The 17,238-nt window shown below is 38.7% G+C and overlaps 2 protein-coding genes across 3 annotated transcripts; one reads left to right on the top strand and one right to left on the bottom strand.

Moving 5' to 3' along the window:
• Positions 1-7,715: 7,715 nt before the first annotated feature.
• Positions 7,716-9,868, bottom strand: LOC132889679 (GTPase IMAP family member 9-like). Its single transcript, XM_060926421.1, has 2 exons — positions 9,669-9,868; positions 7,716-9,096 (listed from the first exon to the last, which is right to left on the bottom strand). Exons 1-2 carry the CDS (start codon positions 9,679-9,681, stop codon positions 8,381-8,383), a joined length of 729 nt encoding a protein of 242 aa, XP_060782404.1. The 5' UTR covers positions 9,682-9,868; the 3' UTR covers positions 7,716-8,380.
• Positions 8,779-12,753, top strand: LOC132889678 (GTPase IMAP family member 8-like). Of its 2 annotated transcripts, none has more exons than XM_060926420.1 (4): positions 8,779-8,916; positions 10,270-11,574; positions 11,682-11,784; positions 11,983-12,753. In XM_060926420.1, the coding sequence occupies exons 2-3, from the start codon at positions 10,308-10,310 to the stop codon at positions 11,777-11,779; spliced, it is 1,365 nt and encodes a 454-aa protein (XP_060782403.1). In that variant the 5' UTR covers positions 8,779-8,916; positions 10,270-10,307; the 3' UTR covers positions 11,780-11,784; positions 11,983-12,753. The 2 variants fall into 2 exon arrangements, with proteins under 2 accessions (XP_060782403.1, XP_060782402.1); XM_060926419.1 differs by having other exon boundaries at positions 8,779-9,918.
• Positions 12,754-17,238: the final 4,485 nt, after the last annotated feature.

Raw genomic sequence — 17,238 nt, 5'->3', positions numbered from 1 at the left:
GCGAACAGCATACTTAAATTGTGCATTTGCCAATTTCTTGCGATCACACTCTGGGCCATGTCTAGCTCTCCCTGATATCACCCAGGTTTTAAAAGCTTCTTTGGCCTCTGCATGGAGCTCAGCCACATATTCATTCCCTCCTGGTCTGACATTATGTTGTTTACGTCTTTTATTGCAGTGAAGCTTACCACTACTGATAAGAGTGTCTACAATCTTCTCATACATTATACACAGACTTTTACTATGATTCTGGTTCTTACAGTTAATGTCATCACATAGGATAGCACCATAAGGAAGATCAACATTACTAAGACCCTTATCAGTCTGTGACTTGTAAAGCCAGAGGTCCTTTTCTGACATCCTTGCCCAATCTAATTTCTCACTTGGTTCTTGACTATCACAGCTGGACAGTGTACGAGAAAGTGAATTGGCTAACAGCAAGTGACCCACATCAACAACAGTAAATAGGCTACTTTAGTAATATGTCATGGATAGACCAAAAATATAGAATCTATTTAAAATGTTTATGCTGAGTATATTATATTGGAATATGTATTTCTCTGGATATGAATTAAACACAGCTACAATTTGGAAAACATTTTTAAACAAAAACACAGCCGAGAACATTTCACACTACAGACCTGGATTAAAAGTGAAGGGTTATCAAAATTGTCAATAAAACATTTCTCAGTCAAAATAAGTAAAATATAGGGAAAGTGTCATTGAATGAAATGTGTGGCACCCAGCTCTATGTTTGGCTCCCCAAGGTCAGTGCTTGTGCCTATTCCAGAACACACTGCTGTTACTGCTGAGGTTCCTGACAAAGAGCTGCTTTCAATAATGATCAATTTTTAAACAACATGCCACAATTTTAAAATAAAAAATGTTAAAATATACCCCCCCAACACCACCATCATGTATATTGGACAGTAGGCTAATGGGCCAAAAGAACCTGTTATTTCACAGTTTGTGACCCTGCCAACAATCAGCCAGATCAGAGGCAAGAGTATGGGCAAAATTTATGTGTTTTTTCTTTTTTCTTTTAAAATCTGGAAATATCATAACCGACCAGCCTCCCCTGTTTGAAAGACTACCAGCCGCCACTGGTCCAGTCAGTGGTTGCAGAGCTCCGCGGCAAAAAAAAAAGCAAAATCAAATATGAAGCGAAATTACCCCTCAGGGAGCCAGAAGAGAAAGAAGAAAAGGGAAGAGGAAGACAGAAAAAAACAAGACACTGGAAAGTGAGAATGTACACACTCATTAATACCAAGCGGGTCGACAAGCAAATTTTGTAGCTAGCTTACGTTAATGGTAGTTATCTTGTAGACAGTGTTTATAACAGTGATGTAAACGTTGTCATGCACAACAGGCTTACAAACTTGCAAGGACTGGCTAAAAATTCTAATATGTGCCACACAAATAGTTGAAAGACTGTCAACTTCTCCCAGATTAACTTATTGTGTTTATCAAAATGTATAGTCAGAGTTAGTTTCAGCGAGCTGCATGGCTTTCATCAGAAGTAGCTAGTGTGTCGTGAGCATGAATGGAGTAGGACAGGGGATGGCTCACAAGAAAGCTCTTTTTTACATAAATAGGCTACGTTTGTGACCTTGGTCGGATATTAATGCAGTAATTCAGTAATTGGTTCTTATTAAGATTCTTATTCATGTTTGTAATCATTTAATCACCATTTGAAGTTATTTCTACTTGTGTATATATTGTAAATATTTAGTGTTGTGTTATTTGCACATTTTATATTACTTTGCCTTATTTTCATATTTGATTATATATATATATATATATATATATATATATATATATATATATATATATATATATATATAATGTGTGTATGTGTGTGTGTGTGTGTATATTTTGTCTATTCTTGTGTTTAATTGGGTTTGATAATTATTTATAGTAATGTAAAGAGTTCATTTATTAAGTAAAAATCATAAGAATGATTACAATATGTGTGATGTTTATTTATTAAGTCTTCAGTGGGTAGGCGGCCATAAGGCCTTTTGTCGAGGGGGGATAATTATGGGCCCCAGATCCCCCTTTGCCTAGGGCCCCCAAATAGCTTGAAACGGGCCTGCCAATAGTGTACAAAGTGTCATCAAGGTAAATGGCGCTATTTTGAAGAATCTCAAATATGAAATATTTGTTTAAACATTTTTTGTTTACCACATAATATGTACGTATTGACTGAGTGAGAGGGCTGGATGGGAAAATATTTGGCTTGAGGTCAAATGACCAAGAGCCAAATATTTTCCCATCCGGCCTGACCTAACTCAGTCAATAAGCATTTTATCATATGACTTTTATTTTACTAACATCCACAGTGGAAAACAATGAACAACGACAAAGTGTCAGGCTCATTGTCTAAGTTTCCTTTTGTCTTCGCTTGTATATAGAAACTACATAGCAAGCTGTCTAGCTCCTTAGAGGGAATGACTGTTATGTCTCTTTCCTCCTTAACTTCAGCAAGAAATCTCATCTCATCTCATTATCTCTAGCTGCTTTATCCTGTTCTACAGGGTCGCAGGCAAGCTGGAGCCTATCCCAGCTGACTACATAGCAAGCTGTCTAGCTCCTTAGAGGGGATGACTGTTATGTCTCTTTCCTCTTTAACTTCAGCAAGAAATCTCATCTCATCTCATTATCTCTAGCTGCTTTATCCTGTTCTACAGGGTCGCAGGCAAGCTGGAGCCTATCCCAGCTGACTACATAGCAAGCTGTCTAACTCCTTAGAGGGGATGACTGTTATGTCTCTTTCCTCTTTAACTTCAGCAAGAAATCTCATCTCATCTCATTATCTCTAGCTGCTTTGTCCTGTTCTACAGGGTCGCAGGCAAGCTGGAGCCTATCCCAGCTGACTACAGGCGAAAGGCGGGGTACACCTTGGACAAGTCGCCAGGTCATCACAGGGCTGACACATAGACACAGACAACCATTCACACTCACATTCACACCTACGGTCAATTTAGAGTCACCAGTTAACCTAACCTGCATGTCTTTGGACTGTGGGGGAAACCAGAGCACCCGGAGGAAACCCACACAGCAAGAAATCTTTTGAAAATATTCATGTCGTACTTAGGTTTTTTTATGGTGTTTTCTTGTTGTTATCCTTATATAAACAAGTTAATTTCTTCATTTAAAAGTACCTTTTTCATTTTCTTTGACAATTTCAGCTTGTTCAATTAGGTCTGTGTCTGACAAATCATCTGGATAATAAAATTCACTTTCACTCTGCTCAGCTGTGTCATTCATTTTTCAAAGTGACAATTCAGAGCAAAATGAAAGCAGCGGAAGCTAGGGAAACTGGACCGGGCCACATATATGGCTTTTTCTGGACTGGATTCAGAAATTCTTATCTGCCAAGTCACATGACTTTTGCCAATGTTTTTATTAAGAGCGCACGTGTGGGTCCATGTGGGTCATATGATAATTCCATATTTGTTTCACATTATTTCATAGTTGTGATGTCTTCAGTATTGTTCTACAATGTAGAAAATAGTCCAAATACAGAAAAACCTATGAATAAGTAGGTGTGTCCAAACTTTTGACTGCGACTATATTTTACACCGAATTGTTCGGAAGTGAGTCCTAAAATACTGTGTGGCTGTGACTGTGTGTTGAAGACTAGGTGTATATCATCAATGAATCTGAACGTGACAGTCTCTCTGGTGGCCGGGTGTAGCCGGTGGCCATGTTTTTAGGCCAGTCTGTGTTCCACAATGTGGAAAGCAATGCTGTTTCTACCACTGATGTGACACTTTAACTGTTCTTATTCTGTGATAACTTTGCTTTCTTTTTGAAATAAATGCTTAGAATTTGCAAAGACTATTTCAAGCTTGAAATTAGTAAATATGTCTAGAAACAGATTTACTAATATTATATTTGGTTTGTTGTAATCTTATAATAGAAAAAAAAAAAAAAAAAAAAAAAATATATATATATATATATATATATATATATATATATATATATATATATATATATATAAGAGTGATCCCACGCTTATGGGTACTGAAATGGGGACATGAACTTATTCACCTAAAACCATTTCTTTTTTTACCATCAGGTCACAAAACATGTAATCTTTAATGAATGATATGTTAAAAGATAACTTTAATTTTATGAGATGTAATAAAAACATATTTATATGCCAAAGTCAAGCCTATGAGTTCCAAAATGATGTCTGTTACATTACTTCTGTTACGATTGTCCATCTCGCATCTGTTACAAATTAATTACAATCTAGCTATATACCATGTTAATCTTATTGAAAGAATGTGTATGTTTATTCTACTACACATGTTTATTAATTATATTTGCTAAAACATCACCTTCCTATGTTTCAAAAAGTAATTCTACATTGTTAAAATTGAGAATATATATGTCCACAACACTTCTGTTATGTTCTGACTTTGGCATATAAATATGTTTTTATTACATCTCAGAAAATTAAAGTTATCTTTTAACATATCATTCATTAAAGATTACATGTTTTGTGACCTGATGGTAAAAAAAAGAAATGGTTTTAGGTGAATTTTTAAAAATAAGTTCATGTCCCCATTTCAGTACCCATAAGCGTGGAATCACATATATATTATATATATATATATACACACACAGTGGGGCAAAAAAGTATTTAGTCAGCCACCAATTGTACAAGTTCTCCCACTTAGATGAGAGATGAGAGAGGCCTGTAATTTTCATCATAGGTACATTTCAACTATGAGAGACAGAATGGGGGTAAAGAATCCAGGAAATCACATCGTAGGATTTTTAATGAATTAATTGGTAAATTCCTCGGTAAAATAAGTATTTGGTCACCTACAAACAAGCAAGATTTCTGGCTCTCACAGACCTGTAACAACTTCTTGAAGAGGCTCCTCTGGCCTCCACTCGTTACCTGTATTAATGGCACCTGTTTGAACTCATTATCAGTATAAAAGACACCTGTCCACAACCTCAAACAGTCACACTCCAAACTCCACTATGGCCAAGACCAAAGAGCTGTCAAAGGACACCAGAAACAAAATTGTAGACCTGCACCAGGCTGGGAAGACTGAGTCTGCAATAGGTAAGCAGCTTGGTGTGAAGAAATCAACTGTGGGCGCAATTATTAGAAAATGGAAGACATACAAGACCACTGATAATCTCTCTCGATCTGGGGCTCCACGCAAGATCTCACCCCGTGGGGTCAAAATGATCACAAGAACAGTGAGCAAAAATCCCAGAACCACACGGGGGGACCAAGTGAATGACCTGCAGAGAGCTGGGACCAAAGTAACAAAGGCTACCATCAGTAACACACTACGCCACCAGGGACTCAAATCCTGCAGTGCCAGATGTGTCCCCCTGCTTAAGCAAGTACATGTCTAGGCCCGTCTGAAGTTTGCTAGAGAGCATTTGGATGATCCAGAAGAGGATTGGGAGAATGTCATATGGTCAGATGAAACCAAAATAGAACTTTTTGGTAAAAACTCAACTTGTGTTTGGAGGAGAAAGAATGCCGAGTTGCATCCAAAGAACACCATACCTACTGTGAAACATGGGGGTGGAAACATGCTTTGGGGCTGTTTTCTGCAAAGGGCCCAGGACGACTGATCCGTGTAAAGGAAAGAATGAATGGGGCCATGTATCGTGAGATTTTGAGTGAAAACCTCCTTCCATCAGCAAGGGCATTGAAGATGAAACATGGCTGGATCTTTCAGCATGACAATGATCCCAAACACACCATCTGGGTAACAAAGGAGTGGCTTCGTAAGAAACATTTCAAGGTCCTGGAGTAGCCTAGCCAGTCTCCAGATCTCAATCCCATAGTAAATCTTTGGAGGGAGTTGAAAGTCCGTGTTGCCCAGCGACAGCCCCAAAACATCACTGCTCTAGAGGAGATCTGCATGGAGGAATGGGCCAAAATACCAGCAACAGTGTGTGAAAACCTTGTGAAGACTCACAGAAAAAGACTGCATCTGGAAAGACCAAACAATTTATATCTTATCGACATTCGGCTCCCTGAGACAGCACTGGCCTCGGTTAAGGCCGTTGCTGAGGCAACATTTCCCCCTGAAGGTCACTGCTGGGAGACGCTCTCGCATTCCTCGCATTCCTTCTCCAACTTTCCGCGGTCGCCATTTTCACCCCCGTTGTGACAAGCGGGTGCATGACCAGCGCCTTCATGGCTGCAGGAGCGGACGGCTGCTTGCTTGCGCTGGATTACTTCTACCTCCCCCCCTCCGCTTAAAAATCCCTCCGCTTACACCGATACACTGCGATCTATAATGGTGTATCATCATGTGGCCAGACATCAAAAGTACCTTTTATTAAAGCCACCCTGTGAGACAAAGATAAAACATTTTACCTGACCCTAGCCTGTAACTGGATAGTGGGCATACACTAAGTTTGTGAACGCTTTGTATTATTATGAGTCAGTGAGTGTAACATCTACAAGAAAACACAACAACCACCGCTAGTGATGTGATTGAAGCATCAGTGGCATTCATGTGGCTGAGGGTAACCTGTTTGTACTGTGTCATATCAGCTAAGGTGTGCACTGTGAAGCAGTACACAGTGGCTTGCATAAATAAATATTAACAGATAAGACATTTATAAATTAGAAAAAAGAACATTTCATAGATTCAGGACATGGAATTAAAATTGATTTTATTAAGATTAGACACAATGAATGTACATAACGTAGTCTGAGTGAAGACATTGCATTTTTTTTAACAAATAAAAAACATAAAAGCTGTGATCGCCTAAGTATTCATCCTTGTTGCTGTGAAACCCCTAAAATAATTCCAGTGCAACCATTTGCCATCTAGAGTACCTGAATTAGTTGAATGGAGCCAACTTTTATGCAATTTGTGTCCAATAATCTTGATATAACTACCCCAGTTTATTAGTGGACAGTGAAAAACAAGCAACATCATGAAGATAAAGAAGCTATTAAAACAAATCTGGGTCAGGTTCTGGAACGTTTGTAATATGATCAGAATTTCTCCCCAAAGTCCAGACAATGCTTGACATGCTCCACAGTACTTTTCCTCCCCATGCTATATGTACATATGTCACTGGAAACAGCTTAAACTGCCATTTGAGTTGTAGGCATCTTTAAAATAAACATCCCTTATATTGTTTGTACAACATTAAATTATAGTACATTATGCTACATGACATACACTACAGGTGAAAAATCTTAGGCACGTGTAAAGTAATGCTGTAAATCAATGTTGCTTTGAAAATAATGATATTAAACATTAAAACAAAATGAAATAATAATTAAACTTTTTTTCTATATTAAAAGAAAATGTACTATAAAGAGCAGTAAACAACATTAAACTGACACAAGGCCAATATTTGGGACACTTCATGAAGTTTTATGAGAATATTGGTGAGTAAATTTGTCTAAATTAAAACTTTGACTGTTGCTTTTGTTGTTGCAGGAATCAGTTTATTAGTTGATGTTGGACTGTTACATATGTTCCTTTCTTTACTGACATACTAACATTTTTCAAATACTGTTTGTGAAATGTTGTTTTTACTGACCCAGCATTCTAGTCCTAAAATTCCTAAAATAAACAACTAAGATGAAATTTGTCTAAAATAATTAGGCAAACTAAGACTTTTGCACAGTGTTATACATAATCCACCACATAACAATAACCATCAATCCCCCCCCCCCCCCCCCCCCCCCCCCCCCCCCATCTGTCATTAAATAGTTTTAATATTTGAGTTTCAGTCTCTGGTTTTATCAGCCAGTCTGAAACATTTTTAAAACAACCATGTTAGAAAATGCATCCCTGACACCACATCCAAATGACAAAGCAAGAAAAGCAAAGCATTAGACTTACAGCATGTTGTTCTCTCAGGATGCTTGTCACTGACTGGTGGATAAATTCAAATTTAAACTTTTAATTTTTGACAACATGTGCTGTATTTGATGATTGAACTTATGATTTCACGTTTTTTTTAATCTGGTCTCTAAGATTAAAAAAAATCACTTAATTTTGTTTACACAGTACTGTCTGTTAAAACTCTCTATGCTCGATAGTACTTTCCCTGAAAACATCTACAAAGAGTAAATTGCTGTGCTAAACCAATATCCCATATAAAGAATATAACGTTATAATATAGAGTTCTCCATGTGATATACATAATTAAAAAAAACCCAGATCATCAGTGCTTATAGTAGCATGTTACATCAAATACAATTAGACAGAAAGATCCTTAAAATTGTAGCACTTAACAGTATTTCTGTTTTTCAGTATTTTTGTTTAGACATTTTTCTTAACTGGATACTTCAAAATCAATTTCTTTTATATTCTCAGCTTTTGTCTTTCTAAAGGAGATCATCATCATACAGTCTCCATTATAGTATAATGCACAATTTTCTTGTTCCTGACTTCTGCACTTGTTGCTCCAATTCTGAATATCTTCGTTGCCACTCTCTTTCATTTGCTTCTGCTTCTTTGAGAGCCTGTGCTTTTGAAAACAAATCATAGCAATAATAACTATAATTGTTTTCCCTCTGCATCTCGTGAATCTTTTGCAGGAATTGATCTACTTGGGTATGGTCCTGTGACCTGTTGTTAAACGCATGGTATCTCTGTTTGCATGCAGATATTAGGCTCTGAAGGGGAGATCCAGCTTCATGGATGTAGCGTTCTATGGTTTTATTGTCAAACTCAAGGTCATCTCCATGAGTGAAAACCACAATCATATGCTTGCACACATCATCACCAAAGATTTCTTGAAATTTCCTGACAGTGTTTCTCTCCTCTTCAGTGTGACGCCTCACATCAAGCAGAAGAAGAAATGCATGAGGACCAGGAGCTACCATTTGTGCACCTCTCACAGTCTCTTTTTCAATGAACTCAGCAGACATTGTTGTGTCGTATAAACCAGGTGTGTCAATGATTGTAATACTTTGTTTGTTGATAATTCTTGTTTCAGATGCACATTCCTTTGTAACAGACATGGCTCTTGCTTCAGATTTGAATACTCTCTCACCGAAAATGGTGTTTCCTGTGGCACTTTTGCCAACCCCTGTCTTGCCCAGGAGGACCAAGCGCAGTGGATCTTTGTCTGTAAAATAATGCAACAATATTTGAAGATTTAGCTCATATTTTGGATTGTCAATATTTATTTCATAAATTCAATATATGTTTGAATTTGTTGATTATCGACAGTGTTTTAAAACCAAGATTTAAATGAAAAGCTTAAGCTATTTGCATACTGTGGTTATAGAGATGTTCATGTCCAAACAAGGTTTGGACTTGAACATCTCTATAAATGTCCAAACATTTAAGTTAAGGTGATTTAATAGACTACTAGTAGCTTCTGCCAAAATAAGAAAAAAAAAACAAGCAAACAAAAAATAGGCTTCTTGTTTATATTTATCTGCAATAAACAAAGTTAAAATTTAGCCACTAGATTGCAGTAAACTATGGAAATATGAGCCAAAAATCATGCATAGTTTTACATATAATTTTGTAAATAAAAATTAGCCAAGAGGTAATAAATGCGAAGACTAGAAGCTTTTTGATCTGTTTAATGTTTGATAAAAATTAAATACAGCATGCTAATATTAACTTTATCTTTTATTGTTTACGATGATGATGTTTATACAAATTAGCACCTTGCCATTTCACACTCACCACAGGCAGCCATGGTTATTGCAGTATTGCAGTTGATAGTGTCTTCCTTTCGTGTTAGTTTTTAAAATGAATTTCTCAAATCTTTCATAAGTTTTATATACTGGTGTGGGCTTTGTAGACCCACCTTTCTGATGTACACAACCATAAATGGATAACTTGGCTCATGAGGCTGGACTCTTTACAGCCTTAAATAGTTTCAGCCTCAGTCTACCACAACTCTTTTGTCTGCTTCTCTGTCGACTTCAGAAAGGTGAGTTTTATTTTTAGATTATCTCATGTCTTATGAACATACTGTAAACATGCTCTGGTTCTATCTATTACAGTTAGTTTCAATATAGAAGAAACAAAAATGCTCAGCATAGGTTACCCAAATAAAACAAATTCTGGTTGAATTTTTCCAGCATTACCCAGACAGTTTTACAGAAAACACTGGAGAAATATTTTGTTGATATTAGTTCTGTTCAGTATATTCCCTTTTGTGAAATCCCTGAAGAAGTGAGTTAGATAAATATTGGAATGTGGATGTTCGGATATTTGAAATGTTACATCAGGAAAACAAAGACAAAGAAAAATGTGAAAACAATTCTTCATATTTTTTCAGGGACTTTTTCTTTCAAACTGTTGTGATTTCAGATCACAATGTCTGCAAAGGCAAAGAAGACTTTGACTGATAATTCAGTCCAGATCGTTTTAATTGGTGCTACTGGCTCTGGTAAGAGCTCTTCTGGAAACACAATATTGGGCAAAACGCTGTTCAAATCAGAAGCATCTGCAAAGTCTGTGACACAGGAATGTGAAATTGCTACAGAGATAATCAATAGCTGGAAGGTTACAGTAGTAGATACTCCAGGCTGGGACTGCACTGCACTCACTGAATGTGAGGTCATGTCCCAAATAAAACAGGCTCTACAACGTCTTGATGGACCTTTCTCCTTTCTCCTGGTCATACGTGTTGGCTCAATGGAATCTGAAGAAGAAATTAGCAAAATCTCTGAACTTCAAAAGGTGCTTGGCCGCACCTTTCTGGATCACACCACAATCCTGTTTTCACGCAGTGATGACCTTGAGGGGAAAGATTTTAAGGAGTTTATTAAGGAAGGAGGTAAAGAGTTTCGTAATCTGTTAAAGCAATGTGGTGACAGATACCACTGCTGGAACAATCGAGATAACAGGTCTGATGAGGCAGTGGAAGAACTGCTAAAGAATTTAAAAAAGACAGAGATGATATATCCAAGTTCCCAAGCAGAAAACCCTTCTGCTTTCTCCTCTTCTGGTGACCAGCAAGAAAATGCAGTGACTAATAGAAAGAGATCTGGAGACGCAATCGGCTCAGAAATGGGTATGTATGAAAATCAAATCAGAGTTTTGTTCCTTGGAAGGAACAGAGTGGGAAAGACTTCAAGCATCAAAACCCTTCATGAAAAATGTTTACAACATGAAGGAGGTTCAATTTATACATGCCCAATCTCTGGACTGAGTCTGAAGCTGATAGAATCTCCTGGCTTTGATGATAATCTGGAACAAATTCAGGAGGCCATCTCCAAATCTGTGTCCGATTGCTCTCCTGGACCTCATGTCATTATTATAGTGCTCAACGTGGACCGCTTCACTCCAGCAATAAAGACAGCCATGAATTATGTACAAGATTGTCTTGGACGAAATGCCAGAAATTACACAATGATTCTCTTCACTGGAGCGGATAATTTGGATGGAAAACCCATTGAAACCTTCATTCAAGAGAATCAACATCTCAATGAATTAGTGAAAATACATGAGAACAGATTTCATGCACTCAATAACCGAGACACCACCAATAAGCCCCAAGTGGATGAACTGCTGAAGAAGATCAATTTAATGTATGAACAAAATCATAAAGAATATTACACAGATTCTGATCACAAAAAAGGTATTAATTTTTTTAAGTATAAAAGTAGGATTACAGTTAAATGTAATTTTCATGTTTTACATATGTGTGAGCAGATAACATTAATTATTATTATTTTTATTTAACAGGAATGCCATCTTCAAGCAGTGGTTGGTTTAGTCATGCAAAAACAACGGTCACAACTCGTTTAACAGGAATCAGGACTCATCTGGGATTGTCTGATTAGCCTAAGTATATCTGAACTTTTGCTTATTGTGAATATGATTATAATTATATTCATAATTTTTTTTTGTTTACATTAATCTTGATATGAGTACATTTAACACAAACTGATTCTCACTTTCATGCATGCAAGTAGCTTGACTCCATAATGTATATAATAAGTAAAATATGGTTGGTGGTGTTGTGCTTTCCACTGTTGCCTCACAGCAAGGAGGTTTGGGGTTCAACTCTGTGGACTGACTAGAGGACTTTCTGTGAGAGGATTGCATGTTCTCCTCGTGCCTGCATACTTCGTCCTTGGAGTGCTCTGGTTTCCTCCCACACTCCAAAGACATTGGATCTAATGACTAAACTCACCATAGGTGTGAGTATGAGTGTGAATGGCTGTCTGTCTCTCTGCATTAGGCCCGTGATAGAGTTAGGGCGATCTGTCCAGGTGTACCCCACCTCCTGTCCAGTGTCAGATGGGATTGGCTTCACCTCATCCATGACCTGTTATGGATAAGCAGTATAGAAAATAGATGGATGATGTAAAACCACCATCAGCTCACTCTCTCTTGGTGTGGTTATGTGAAATGTACTATACATTGCAATTCATGCTTGTTATTTTTCCTTTTTGATTGTAAACCAATGTATATTGCACTTTGTAATACTATCCATTGTATCATGAAATTTTACAGATATCATAACCTTATCATTTGTATTTACTGGCTTGTTTTATGATTCGTGTTTGTAGCTCCTCAACAATAAACAAGAATAAAATACAGATAAACTGCAACTGTTCAACTGTTGATTCCCCCCCCCCCCCAATTTTTAAAATTATGTCTACAGCATATAATTTGTACATTTTATTGGCATTATGTTTTAAAATGGGGCAGGGATATATGATTCAGTGATTCGTCTGAGTATTTGTTTTATTTATGATGCTTGGGTTTTTGTCATTAATCAGCCATAATAAAAACACTTGGAAAAAATAAACTGTTCATTTTTTCCTGCTGAGTCCAATGTATAAATACACGTGTGTTGGAAATGGACAGAGGATATAAACCAGAAACCAGTTGTGATTTTAAACAGTTGTCCTTATATTGTTGCATGAGCTCCACCATGTGGATATATATTAAAATCTTTGCTTCTAGAGTTCATCACTAGATGGAGTCCTTGAATTAGGCTCCTGGTGTTGCTGGTTCTCTCAGAGACGTGGCATTGATCGGTTTACCTGCCCTCAGTATGTCTCACTTTAATATCTGTAAGTGTATTCCCCCCCACTTAAACTGCTGACATTTGAAAACTTACTGCTAACTGATCCATCAGGAAAAGGTAATTCTCTCCAATCTGCTCAGCATGCAGAAGTCCAAGCTTTACAAAACACACTAGAAAGGGCAGTAAACGAGAAAATTGAGGAATTAGTCTGGATCACAGTTTCAGAATACTGTTTTCAGACTATGATGGATGATGGATATTTGGGAACAAAATAGATATATTAATTCCAAATGAAAGCCTTTAAAACAAGCTGAACTTTGGAAGCTGATCAGTAACTTAGGGCAAAATATTAACGCTCATATGCAACGGTTTTAATTTTATGCACATTAAAAAAAAAAAACTTTATTCGTCACATGCACACTTCAAGCACAGTGAAATTCATCCTCTGCAGTTAACCCATCTGAAGCAGTGAACACACGCACCCAGAGCAGTGGGCAGCCCAGAGCACCCGGGGAGCAGTCAGGGGTTCGGTACCTTGCTCAAGGGCACCTCAGCCCAAGGCCGCCCCACGTCAACCTAACTGCATGTCTTTGGATTGTGGGGGAAAACGGAGCACCCAGAGGAAACCCACGCAGCCACAGGGAGAACATGCAAACTCCACACAGAAAGGCCCTCGCCGGCCGCTGGGTTCCAACCCAGAACCTTCTTGCTGTGAGACGACCATGCTAACCATTACACCACCACCACCATTTGAAACTTTATATGTTAAAAAACCCTCTGTAATTTTCTTCTGGTCCCAAGAAGTATTGTTAATAAGTAATAATTAAAATAAGTTAGCGCGGATTGCGGCGAATTTCTGTTTGGCGATTTTCGTGACCACTCGTCGTGTGACGTCATTTAAGCCAAACAAACCGCTTGAGTTGAGTCCACTTCTGTTTACTTGCATTGCCGTTCGGCTTGGGTGCAGACGTGCATTCAAGAATTTACAAAGAAAAAACATGCCTTATTGTTGTGCAGTGAACTGTAACAACGGGACCGGTTCAGGAAGAAGTTTTTACCTTTTTCCGAGAGAGGAGAAGAGGCAGAGAGAGTGGATTAGCTTTTTCCGGAAGAGGCGGAGCAAGAGGATTGGCTTTTTCTGAAAAAGGAGAAGAGGCGGAGTGAGTGGGTTGGCTTTTTCCGAAAGAGGAGAAGAGGCGGAGCGAGAGGGTTGGCTTTTTCCGAAAAAGGAGAAGAGGCGGAGCGAGAGGGTTGGCTTTTTCCAAAAAAGGAGAAGAGGCGGAGCGAGTGGATTGGCTTTTTCCAAAAAAGGAGAAGAGGCGGAGCGAGTGGATTGGCTTTTTCCAGAAGAGGAGAAGAGGCGGAGCGAGTGGGTTGGCTTTTTCTGGAAGAGGAGATGAGGCAGAGAGAGTGGATTGTGCGCGTGAAACAAAATCAAGCAGTCAAAGAAGAAATGGACCAGCGACGCTCAAGCAAAAAGGAGAAGATTGGAGGTAAACATTTTTACTTTTGCTTGCAATTGACAAGTTAAGAATCCTGAGGGATACAAAGGGATATTTCCTCCATTAGAGTAGGCTATAAATAGTATAATGCCGCGGATGGCAGGCTAATGTGGCCTACCGGTGCACTGTCAAGTAATCGTTACCTATATCCACTAGGGAGGACGGTTTAATTATTGTTCAAAAGGGCTCTTATTTAGTATTACGACGAAAGTAGGAATTTATCATAACTACCAGGATAAATCGTTTGGGCGCGAGTCTTGTTGAGGTCCGGGTTCACCGCGATCAGAGTCGGCCGAGTCGCTGTCCGATTCCGAGGCCGCATGGTCAAACCAGTGAGTCACGTTCACCGATTGCTTCGCAACAACCATAGATTCATACATATATGGTTTCACCTCTCGATATTCAATTTGGAGAGTTCCTACTTCAAAATCGCTATCAGACATTTTACACAACCTCTCACGACCAAAGTCCGTACACGTGTGCTTGGTTCACAGGTAAACACAGAACTGCTCCCGGTCTGTTTGGCTTAAATGATGTCACGACGACGGTCCCCTGGCGGTGAAAGTGCGCATAAGTGAGATGTAAACAAACCTTTGGAAATTGGGCAAAACAGTACATTTTAACCGTTTTATTCAATTTTAGGGTGCAAATTAGAGACTAGGAAAATTGAATTCGCTTTTTGGGTCGTTCTTCTAGACAATAAAGTTGATATTCTACGGTTCACCTCCTTCCATTGCCTATGACCTTTAAGGTACGTTCTCTGTGTTATTAGAGCACAATAGTACAATGTATGATTTTGGTTCCCACTTTAATGTTGCCTAACAGAGCCAGTAGGAGGGGAACTGGAATATAGAAGGGATTTCCGGTAAGCTAAAGCATGGTTGTTAGAAGTGTCGTGTTCTCAATAAATGCCAGTGGTTTAACCCAAGCCTGTTTATTTTTTATATCCACGAGTATGAACATAACATGGTGTCAAAAATGAAACTGGCGAGAAACGCAGAATTTAAAACAACAATCGACTTCATGGAAAAATAATAAGAAGGAATGTGTCAAATTCCAGAGGCATGCTAGTGCTAGCAAAAGGACATGTTTAGCGAGAGCAGCATGCAAGCAGAGGCTAACGTTGGTGAAAATATTTGGGGCTACCAACAACTAAAGCAAGTAAGAGAAAATCCTGTACCCTTTCTGTTTCCCGCCATGGATAAACTCAGTCCTCCCACACCTATGCAGTTCAGAGGTAGTCTTGCTGAAAATTGGAAATGTTTCAAGCAGAGATTTAATATAAATTTGGCTGCAAGTGGAGTGGGTGGAAGAAGCTAAAAGCATCCATTTTTCTTCATGGTATAGGAGAAAATACATTATAGCTTTCAAATTGATAAGGGAAATGTAACATTGACAGAGCTAATGGTGAAGTTCGAGGACTACTTTGTGCCAAGTAAAAATGTCACTTTTGAGAGGTACAAGTTTTTCTTTGCTGATCAGAAAACAGGCATGAGTTTTGATTAGTACTTAACTGAGCTTCACACTCTGAGCAAGACGTGTGAATTTGGAAATTTGTCAGAGATAGAATCATATGTGGAATTCCTAATAATGGGCTCAGAGAATGTTTACTGCGTGAACATGATTTAACGCTAGAAAGAGCAGTAAACATGTGTAGAGCAGCGGAGACCACTCGCATGCAGGTGAGGGAGCTGTGCAGGGATGAAACAGCAGCAGTGCATACGGTAAAACTAGAAGAGAAGCGTCCAAAATTGTTTGTTAAGCAAAAGCAACCAGAGAAAAGTCACGAAAGTCCAAACAGCAAATGTGGCAGATGTGGAGGCATGCATATGCCTAAATCATGCCCTGCTTTTGGAAAATCATGTCGTACTTGTGGGAAAAATACCCATTTTGCGAAGTGTTGCAAGGTGGAGGCATTTCGAAAAAAAAAAGTGTATGCAGTGGAAGAAGAGCCAGAAGAGTTTTTGTGGGCTCTGTACAGTCTAACACAACAGACAAAGCAGAATGGATAGTCCCATTGACTGTGAATGGCACTATTATTCTATTTAAAATTGACAGGTGCACAGGTGAAACTTCTATCCATTGATGTCTAGCTTTCATGGAGATGCTGAATGTTATAAAGCAGGGGCGATTTCTCAGAGACAAGGGAAGCCGAGCTTCCCCTAAAATTCTCTCCCCAAACTGCGGCGTCTACGACGTTGAATTCTCATTAAAACAATAACTTGCATAACATAATATATGCCCAAGATTGTATTTATGTTCATAACTATCCTGTAACTTATTTGAGTGATGTCTGACGAACTTGCAGTTCGCTACGAGAATCACCTTTGCTGCCAGGCTGTAACCTTTCTTATTTCAATGGGCTCTATGGACTGGCAGCAGTGTTGCCAGATTGGGCGGTTTTAAGTGCATTTTGGCGGGTTTTGAATATATTTTGGGATGGAAAACGTCAGCAGTATCTGGCAACACTGACTGGCAGCCGGGTATCCGTTGCAGCCTACGAGACGGCTCTGAACAGCCAATTTCGGCTAGTTGTTATTGGTTAAAATCAACAAAATCGTCACTTCCAGGGAAGCTGGGCTTCTCTGGGACTAAACGAGACAGTGGGAGGGACAAGAAGCCGGGCTGATAAAGGATTATTGGAGGTAGTGTTTGAAAGACATGAGGAGGGCGGTACTTCGGCGAGGAACACGGAAGTATGATCAGTCAGTCCCTAGTGGATGTCGAGAAAGTGTAGTCGTGTGCCAAAGTGCTGTCCGAA

The sequence above is a fragment of the Neoarius graeffei genome, chromosome 7 (assembly GCF_027579695.1).
Source record: "Neoarius graeffei isolate fNeoGra1 chromosome 7, fNeoGra1.pri, whole genome shotgun sequence".
NCBI lineage: Eukaryota > Metazoa > Chordata > Actinopteri > Siluriformes > Ariidae > Neoarius > Neoarius graeffei.
The sequence above is the reverse complement of the archived record's forward strand: the minus strand, read 5'-3'. Positions and strand labels throughout refer to the sequence as shown.

What these genes read in the sequence shown, in the direction of transcription:
- LOC132889678 (XM_060926420.1), top strand. Translation starts at nt 10,308, where the DNA reads ATGTCTGCAAAGGCAAAGAAGACTTTGACTGATAATTCAGTCCAGATC. An exon ending in AGATTCTGATCACAAAAAAG is followed by an intron (nt 11,575 to 11,681) that starts GTATTAATTTTT and finishes TTTATTTAACAG; the next exon opens with GAATGCCATCTTCAAGCAGT.